The sequence below is a fragment of the Oncorhynchus gorbuscha genome, unplaced genomic scaffold (assembly GCF_021184085.1).
Source record: "Oncorhynchus gorbuscha isolate QuinsamMale2020 ecotype Even-year unplaced genomic scaffold, OgorEven_v1.0 Un_scaffold_3903, whole genome shotgun sequence".
NCBI lineage: Eukaryota > Metazoa > Chordata > Actinopteri > Salmoniformes > Salmonidae > Oncorhynchus > Oncorhynchus gorbuscha.
In genome coordinates this window covers 27,864-37,829 of record NW_025748045.1, presented here as the reverse complement: position 1 = coordinate 37,829, position 9,966 = coordinate 27,864, and the positions used below count along the sequence as shown (strand labels likewise).

Sequence of the window (9,966 nt, the reverse complement as noted above, 5' to 3'; positions counted from 1 at the left end):
AGCTACATGCAGCACATTGACCCTGTTCTGCTATGATGTAGCTACATGCAGCACATTGACCCTGTTCTGCTATGATGTAGCTACATGCAGCACATTGACCCTGTTCTGCTATGATGTAGCTACATGCAGCACATTGACCCCGTTCTGCTATGATGTAGCTACATGTAGCACATTGACCCTGTTCTGCTATGATGTAGCTACATGCAGCACATTCAACATGTTTGCTGACCAGACCAGCTTCTCCCCTCTCCCAGGCGAATGGTATCCTCTGATAGGAGAGACTCACAGAGAGGTGATCAGCGTTCTGAGAGAGCTGCCTCTGTGTGTCTGTATGGTGTGTTGCCGCGTCGTGCACCCACAGCTACGGGACAGTGACCACGACGATGATGATGATGAAGATGTACAGCTCCCCTCAAAGAGCTACTGGCTGAGTTCAACGGCAAGGTAGAGAGGGATGGGGAGGAGGGATGGGGTGATGGAGGGATGGGGAGATGGAGGGATGGAGGGATGGGATGATGGAGGGATGGGGTGATGGGGAGATGGAGGGATGGGGGAGGGATGATGGAGGGATGGGGTGATGGAGGGATGGGGTGATGGAGGGATGGGGTGATGGAGGGATGGGGAGATGGAGGGATATAGAGATGGAGGGATATAGAGATGGAGGTATATGGAGATGGAGGGATATAGAGATGGAGGGATATAGAGATGGAGGGATATGGAGATGGAGGGATATAGAGATGGAGGGATATGGAGATGGAGGGATATGGAGATGGAGGGATATAGAAATGGAGAGATATAGAGATGGAGGGATATGGAGATGGAGGGATATAGAGATGGAGGGATATAGAGATGGAGGGATATGGAGATGGAGGGATATGGAGATGGAGGGATATGGAGATGGAGGGAGATGGAGATGGGGGGGGATATGGAGATGGAGGGATATGGAGGGATATAGAGATGGAGGGATATGGAGATGGGTGGATTTTGGATAGAGGAATGGGGAAATGGAGGGATATGGAGATGGAGGGATATAGAGATGGTTGGATTTTGGATGGAGGAATGGGGAAATGGAGGGATATGGAGATGGAGGGATATAGAGATGGAGGGAGATGGAGATGGAGGGATATAGAGATGGAGGAATATGGAGATGGGTGGATTTTGGATAGAGGAATGGGGAAATGGAGGGATATGGAGATGGAGGGATATAGAGATGGGTGGATTTTGGATGGAGGAATGGGGAAATGGAGGGATATGGAGATGGAGGGATATAGAGATGGGTGGATTTTGGATGGAGGAATGGGGAAATGGAGGGATATGGAGATGGAGGGATGGGGAGATGGAGGGATATAGAGATGGAGGAATATGGAGATGGGTGGATTTTGGATAGAGGAATGGGGAAATGGAGGGATATGGAGATGGAGGAATGGGGAAATGGAGGGATTTGAAGATGGAGGAATATGGAGATGGAGGGATATGGAGATGTGTGGATTTTGGATGGAGGAATGGGGAAATGGAGGGATATGGAGATGGAGGAATGGGGAAATGGAGGGATTTGGAGATGGAGGAATGGGGAAATGGAGGGATATGGAGATGGAGGAATGGGGAAATGGAGGGATATGGAGATGGGTGGATTTTGGATAGAGGAATGGGGAAATGGAGGGATATGGAGATGGGTGGATTTTGGATAGAGGAATGGGGAAATGGAGGGATATGGAGATGGGGGGATGGGGAGATGGAGGGATATGGAGATGGAGGGATGGGGAGATGGAGGGATATAGAGATGGAGGGATATAGAGATGGAGGGATATGGAGATGGAGGGATTTAGAGATGGAGGGAGATGGAGATGGAGGGATATGGAGATGGAGGGATATAGAGATGGAGGGATATGGAGATGGAGGGATATAGAGATGGAGGGATATGGAGATGGAGGGATATAGAGATGGAGGGAGATGGAGATGAATGGATTTTGGATGGAGGGATATGGAGATGGAGGGTTATAGAGATGGAGGGATATAGAGATGGAGGGATATGGAGATGGGTGGATTTTGGATGGAGGGATGGGGAGATGGAGGGATTTGGAGAAGGGGGAATATGGAGATGGAGGGAGATGGAGGGATATAGAGATGGAGGGAGATGGAGATGGGTGGATTTTGGATAGAATGGGGAAATGGGGAATGGAGATGGAGGGATATGGAGATGGAGGGATATAGAGATGGAGATGGATTTTGGATGGAGGAAATGGGGAAATGGAGGGATATGGAGATGGAGGGATGGGGAGATGGAGGGATATAGAGATGGAGGAATATGGAGATGGGTGGATTTTGGATAGAGGAATGGGGAAATGGAGGGATATGGAGATGGAGGAATGGGGAAATGGAGGGATATGGAGATGGGTGGATTTTGGATAGAGGAATGGGGAAATGGAGGGATATGGAGATGGGTGGATTTTGGATGGAGGAATGGGGAAATGGAGGGATATGGAGATGGAGGGATGGGGAGATGGAGGGATATGGAGATGGAGGGATGGGGAGATGGAGGGATATAGAGATGGAGGGATATAGAGATGGAGGGATATGGAGATGGAGGGATTTAGAGATGGAGGGAGATGGAGGGATATGGAGATGGAGGGATATAGAGATGGAGGGATATGGAGATGGAGGGATATAGAGATGGAGGGATATGGAGATGGAGGGATATAGAGATGGAGGGAGATGGAGATGAATGGATTTTGGATGGAGGGATATGGAGATGGAGGGATATGGAGATGGAGGGATATAGAGATGGAGGGATATAGAGATGGAGGGATATGGAGATGGGTGGATTTTGGATGGAGGGATGGGGAGATGGAGGGATTTGGAGAAGGGGGAATATGGAGATGGAGGGAGATGGAGGGATATAGAGATGGAGGGAGATGGAGATTGGTGGATTTTGGATAGAGGAATGGGGAAATGGAGGGATATGGAGATGGAGGGATATAGAGATGGAGGGATATAGAGATGGAGGGATATGGAGATGGGTGGATTTTGGATAAAGGAATGGGGAAATGGAGGGATATGGAGATGGTGTCAGACATATTGGTGGGGTCAATCCAATCCCTTTAATGCCATTAGGCGAAGTGATCAAGTGGACACTATTTCTGGAAGTAGGGTGGAAAGATAGTCAATAAGACTGCAGCCGGGGTGTCATATGAGATGTGCCCTAACTCTCTCTCTCTCTCTTTCTCCTCTCCCAGTCCCAGTATGACCAGCCCTGCTGTCTACTTCCTGGTTGTAACAACATGGATTGTGGGAGTCGTGGTTTTAATAAGCCTGTGTCTCCTCCTCTGGCCATGTGGGAGAGAGACAGTCAGGTGATAGAGCTGGTGAAGGGAGAGGAAGGCCTGGGATTCAGCATCCTAGACTACCAGGTAAGACTGTGGTGCGTCTCGATGGTCTAACGTAGCTTCCTACTCTCCTCTCTTTCAACTGGTTTGGGATCACTAGTAATGTAGACCAGGAGACGAGGAGAGGATGGTGGGCCAAAGAGTGGATCCTTTGGAAAGACAATAAAAAAATTAAAAAGGATGAACTGGGAAGCAAAACAATTGTAGTCTCTCCTTTCTATTGGATTGACCTTTGGGAGGACATGACCTTTGAACTGTTGTTCACATGTTCCTTATGTTGTCCCTCTCCAGGACCCAGAGGACGACTCCAAGACTGTCCTGGTAATCCGCTCCCTGGTCCCCGGTGGCGTGGCCGACTCAGACGGACGCCTGCTGCCCGGTGACCGGCTCATGTCCGTCAACGACGTGGACCTGGTCCGGTCGACGCTGGGGCACGCCGTGCACGTCCTCAAAACCACCGGCTACGGGGTCGTGCGCATCGGCGTCGCCTGGATACCCGCTGCCGGTACGACAGTAACCCAAAATACTCTAACACTGTATACTGTATACCACCCTCCTCCTGGATACCACCCTCCTCCTGTATACCACCCTCCTCCTGGATACCACCCTCCTCCTGTATACCACCCCCTCCTCCTGGATACCACCCTCCTACTGTATCCTCCTGGATACCCTCCTCCTGTATACCACCCTCCTCCTGGATACCACCCTCCTCCTGTATACCACCCTCCTCCTGGATACCACCCCCTCCTCCTGTATACCACCCTCCTCCTGTATACCACCCTCCTCCTGTATACCACCCTCCTCCTGTATACCACCCTCCTCCTGTATACCACCCTCCTCCTGGATACCACCCTCCTCCTGTATCCTCCTGGATACCACCCTCCTCCTGTATACCACCCTCCTCCTGTATATCACCCTCCTCCTGGATACCACCCTCCTCCTGTATACCACCCTCCTCCTGGATATCACCCTCCTCCTGGATACCACCCTCCTCCTGGATATATACACCCTCCTCCTGGATACCACCCTCCTCCTGTATACCACCCTCCTCCTGTATACCACCCTCCTCCTGTATACCACCCTCCTCCTGGATACCACCCTCCTCCTGGATACCACCCTCCTCCACCCTCCTCCTGTATACCACCCTCCTCCTGTATACCACCCTCCTCCTGTATACCACCCTCCTCCTGTATACCTGGATACCCTACCCTCCTCCTGTATATCACCACCCTCCTCCTGGATATCACCCTCCTCCTGTATACCACCCTCCTCCTGGATACCATCCTCCTCCTGTATACCACCCTCCTCCTGGATATCACCCTCCTCCTGTATACCACCCTCCTCCTGGATACCACCCTCCTCCTGTATACCACCCTCCTCCTGGATACCACCCTCCTCCTGGATACCACCCTCCTGTATACCACCCTCCTCCTGTATACCACCCTCCTCCTGTATACCACCCTCCTCCTGGATACCACCCTCCTCCTGGATACCACCCTCCTCCTGTATACCACCCTCCTCCTGTATACCACCCTCCTCCTGTATACCACCCTCCTCCTGTATACCACCCTCCTCCTGGATACCACCCTCCTCCTGTATACCACCCTCCTCCTCCTGTATACCACCCTCCTCCTGGATACCACCCTCCTCCTGTATACCACCATCCTCCTGTATACCCTCCTGTATACCACCCTCCTCCTGTATACCACCCTCCTCCTCCTGTATACCACCACCCTCCTCCACCCTCCTCCTATACCACCCTCCTCCTGGATACCCTCCACCCTCCTCCTGGATACCACCCTCCTCCTCCTGGATACCACCCTCCTCCTGGATACCACCCTCCTCCTGCATACCACCCTCCTCCTGGATACCACCCTCCTCCTGTATACCACCCTCCTCCTGTATACCACCCTCCTCCTGTATACCACCCTCCCCTGTACCCCTTCCTCCTGTATACCACCCTCCTCCTGTATACCACCCTCCTCCTGTATACCACCCTCCTCCTGTATACCACCCTCCTCCTGTATACCACCCTCCTCCTGTATACCACCCTCCTCCTGTATACCACCCACCTCCTGTATACCACCCTCCTCCTGTATACCACCCTCCTCCTGTATACCACCCTCCTCCTGTATACCATCCTCCTCCTGTATACCACCCTCCTCCTGGATACCACCCTCCTCCTGTATACCACCCTCCTCCTGTATACCACCCTCCTCCTGTATACCACCCTCCTCCTGTATACCACCCTCCTCCTGGATACCACCCTCCTCCTGGATACCACCCTCCTCCTGTATACCACCCTCCTCCTGTATACCACCTCCTCCTGTATACCACCCTCCTCCTGTATACCACCCTCCTCCTGCATACCACCCTCCTCCTGGATACCACCCTCCTCCTGTATACCACCCTCCTCCTGTATACCACCCTCCTGTCTGTATACTAGGGGGCCCACCCCCTTCCTCCTGTATACCACCCTCCTCCTGTATACCACCCTCCTCCTGTATACCACCCTCCTCCTGTATACCACCCTCCTCCTGTATACCACCCTCCTCCTGTATACCACCCTCCTCCTGTATACCACCCTCCTCCTGTATACCACCCTCCTCCTGTATACTAGGGGGCCCACCCTCCTCCTGTATACCACCCTCCTCCTGTATACCACCTCCTCCTGTATACCACCCTCCTGTGGCTCACCCTCCTCCTGTATACTAAGGGGGCCCACCCTGGGGGGGGGCAGCCTCCTCCTGTATACCACCCTCCTCCTGTATACTAGGGGGGGCCCATATATTTTATATCTACCACCATAACACAGTCAGTACATGTAGTTTATATCTACCACCATAACACAGTCAGTACATGTAGTTTACCACCATAACACAGTCAGTACATGTAGTTTATATCTACCACCATAACACAGTCAGTACATGTAGTTTACCACCATAACACAGTCAGTACATGTAGTTTATATCTACCACCATAACACAGTCAGTACATTTACCACCATAACACAGTCAGTTTACCACCATAACACAGTCAGTACATGTAGTTTATATCTACCACCATAACACAGTCAGTACATGTCAGTTTACCACCATAACACAGTCAGTACATGTAGTTTATAACACAGTCAGTACACCATAACACAGTCAGTACATGTAGTTTATATCTACCACCATAACACAGTCAGTACATGTAGTTTACCACCATAACACAGTCAGTACATGTAGTTTATATCTACCACCATAACACAGTCAGTACATGTAGTTTACCACCATAACACAGTCAGTACATGTAGTTTACCACCATAACACAGTCAGTACATGTAGTTTATATCTACCACCATAACACAGTCAGTACATGTAGTTTACCACCATAACACAGTCAGTACATGTAGTTTATATCTACCACCATAACACAGTCAGTACATGTAGTTTACAAACATAACACAGTCAGTACATGTAGTTTACCACCATAACACAGTCAGTACATGTAGTTTATATCTACCACCATAACACAGTCAGTACATGTAGTTTACCACCATAACACAGTCAGTACATGTAGTTTATATCTACCACCATAACACAGTCAGTAGTTTATATCATAACACAGTCAGTTTATTTACCACCATAACACAGTCAGTACATGTAGTTTATATCTACCACCATAACACAGTCAGTACATGTAGTTTACCATAACACAGTCAGTACATGTAGTTTATCACCATAACACAGTCAGTACATGTAGTTTACCACCATAACACAGTCAGTACATGTAGTTTACCACCATAACACAGTCAGTACATGTAGTTTATATCTACCACCATAACACAGTCAGTACATGTAGTTTATATCTACCACCATAACACAGTCAGTACATGTAGTTTATATCTACCACCATAACACAGTCAGTACATGTAGTTTATATTACCACCATAACACAGTCAGTACATGTAGTTTACCACCATAACACAGTCGTACATGTAGTTTACCACCATAACACAGTCAGTACATGTAGTTTATATCTACCACCATAACACAGTCAGTACATGTAGTTTACCACCATAACACAGTCAGTACATGTAGTTTACCCACCATAACACAGTCAGTACATGTAGTTTATAACACAGTCTACCACCATAACACAGTCAGTACATGTAGTTTATATCTACCACCATAACACAGTCAGTACATGTAGTTTATATCTACATGTAGTTTATATCACCATAACACAGTCAGTACATGTAGTTTACCACCATAACACAGTCAGTACATGTAGTTTATCTACACCATAACACAGTCAGTACATGTAGTTTACCACCATAACACAGTCAGTACATGTAGTTTATATCTACCACCATAACACAGTCAGTACATGTAGTTTATATCTACCACCATAACACAGTCAGTACATGTAGTTTACCACCATAACACAGTCAGTACATGTAGTTTATATCTACCACCATAACACAGTCAGTACATGTAGTTTACCACCATAACACAGTCAGTACATGTAGTTTATATCTACCACCATAACACAGTCAGTACATGTAGTTTATCACCATAACACAGTCAGTACATGTAGTTTATATCTACCACCATAACACAGTCAGTACATGTAGTTTATATCTACCACCATAACACAGTCAGTACATGTAGTTTATATCATAACACAGTCAGTACATAACACATAACACAGTCAGTACATGTAGTTTACCACCATAACACAGTCAGTACATGTAGTTTATATCTACCACCATAACACAGTCAGTACATGTAGTTTATCACCATAACACAGTCAGTACATGTAGTTTATATCTACCACCATAACACAGTCAGTACATGTAGTTTATATCTACCAGCATAACACAGTCAGTACATGTAGTTTACCACCATAACACAGTCAGTACATGTAGTTTATATCTACCACCATAACACAGTCAGTACATGTAGTTTACCACCATAACACAGTCAGTACATGTAGTTTATATCTACCACCATAACACAGTCAGTACATGTAGTTTATATCTACCACCATAACACAGTCAGTACATGTAGTTTACCACCATAACACAGTCAGTACATGTAGTTTATATCTACCACCACAACACAGTCAATACATGTCAGTTTATTTCTACCCACAGTGTGTTGTAACTACTTCAGTTGTTGCCCACTATGTCCTGTAGTTTATATCTACCACCATAACACAGTCAGGGCAGCAGAACACAGTCCTCTTGTTACCAACCTGTCAGAATATTTCACCATAAGACAGTGTACATGAGAAATAAACACAATGCCACCATAACCAGTCAATACATGTAGAGAGAGTGTGTTGTAAAGGGCCTGTGGGGGGCAGAGAGAGTTTGTTAGAACCTGATTTCATGGTGTTGAGAAATGAGAGACCACACTAAGGTAGGTGGGGAGGAGGTGAGGAGAGAGACTAGAAAGAGAGAAGGAAAGGTAGGTGGGGAGGAGGTGAGGAGAGAGAGAGACAGGTAGAGAGAGAAAGAGAGTGTCCAATTCCCCCATTCACAACTACTCTCTTTACCCTGTTAGCTTCGGTGCTAATTCGGTCAGACCAGAACTCTATCGGGTCTATTTCCCTCTCCGTTTCCTACAGACCCTCTCCACCTCTGACCCTCCACCTTTGACCTTTCACGTATCCCCCAGATCGAGTGTTGTGTCCTGGAGTCCATCCCAGAGTCGTCGAGGTCGTCGAGAGACGAGACCCAGTCGTTATCGAGAGATGAGAAGGATACTCTCTACTCAGCTGGGATGCTAGCCTCCTCCACACAGCAGGCGCATGCTAACAGCTACGGCTCACAGCAGAGGAACAGCCAACCGTGCTCCACACTGAAGGTAAGAAACCTTCCTAACAGTCAAGTGACATCAACACCTCAGGGTTACCTGCGCAAGTCTACTGTAAGGACCGAAATAACTTGGAACAAGAAGCAGTGCTCACAATGCTCTGTTAGTGTAACGAAAAACAAGACAGAGTGTTTATATGCTAGAGCAACAGTGGTTCAGTGGTTCCTGTACTGACTATGCTAAACGCAGGTAGCCATCTCACTCTCTGGATCAATAGTCACAGCTCACCTTACTGTTTGCTATAGTACCTTTTCAGGTCAAACAAATGGAAAGATATGAGTCAAGTGTGTAAATAGGAACTAGTCAACCTAGGGTATGTTTTTATCCTCCCAACCCTTAGAGAAGTGGCCTATTCCAAATGGTTTGTACTTCAGTAAATAGTGTTCACATTCTGCCATACTCGGTTCCTGTATCGCACTGACCTGTAGATACAACACTGTTCCCTCTATAGGTTCCTGTATCGTACTGACCTGTAGATACAACACTGTTCCCTCTATAGGTTCCTGTACTGACCTGTAGATACAACACTGTTCCCTCTATAGGTTCCTGTATCATACTGACCTGTAGATACAACACAGTTCCCTCTATAGGTTCCTGTACTGACCTGTAGATACTACACTGTTGCCTCTATAGGTTCCTGTATCGTACTGACCTGTAGATACAACACTGTTCCTCTATAGGTTCCTGTACTGACCTGTAGATACAACACTGTTCCC

The 9,966-nt window shown here is 47.8% G+C and overlaps 1 protein-coding gene across 1 annotated transcript; it reads left to right on the top strand.

The window, feature by feature from the left end:
• The first annotated feature begins 417 nt into the window (after nucleotides 1-417).
• On the top strand, nucleotides 418-9,132 carry LOC124028247 (multiple PDZ domain protein-like). The gene is made up of 4 exons (XM_046340358.1): nucleotides 418-444; nucleotides 3,234-3,407; nucleotides 3,675-3,888; nucleotides 9,053-9,132. The coding sequence occupies exons 2-4, from the start codon at nucleotides 3,279-3,281 to the stop codon at nucleotides 9,130-9,132; spliced, it is 423 nt and encodes a 140-aa protein (XP_046196314.1). The 5' UTR covers nucleotides 418-444; nucleotides 3,234-3,278.
• The last annotated feature ends 834 nt before the right edge of the window (nucleotides 9,133-9,966 follow it).

Coding starts and splice junctions, on each gene's coding strand:
- LOC124028247 (XM_046340358.1), top strand. CDS start 3,279: ATGGATTGTGGGAGTCGTGGTTTTAATAAGCCTGTGTCTCCTCCTCTG. Junction 3,408..3,674: donor TCAGCATCCTAGACTACCAG/GTAAGACTGTGG, acceptor GTCCCTCTCCAG/GACCCAGAGGACGACTCCAA. Junction 3,889..9,052: donor CGCCTGGATACCCGCTGCCG/GTACGACAGTAA, acceptor CGTATCCCCCAG/ATCGAGTGTTGTGTCCTGGA.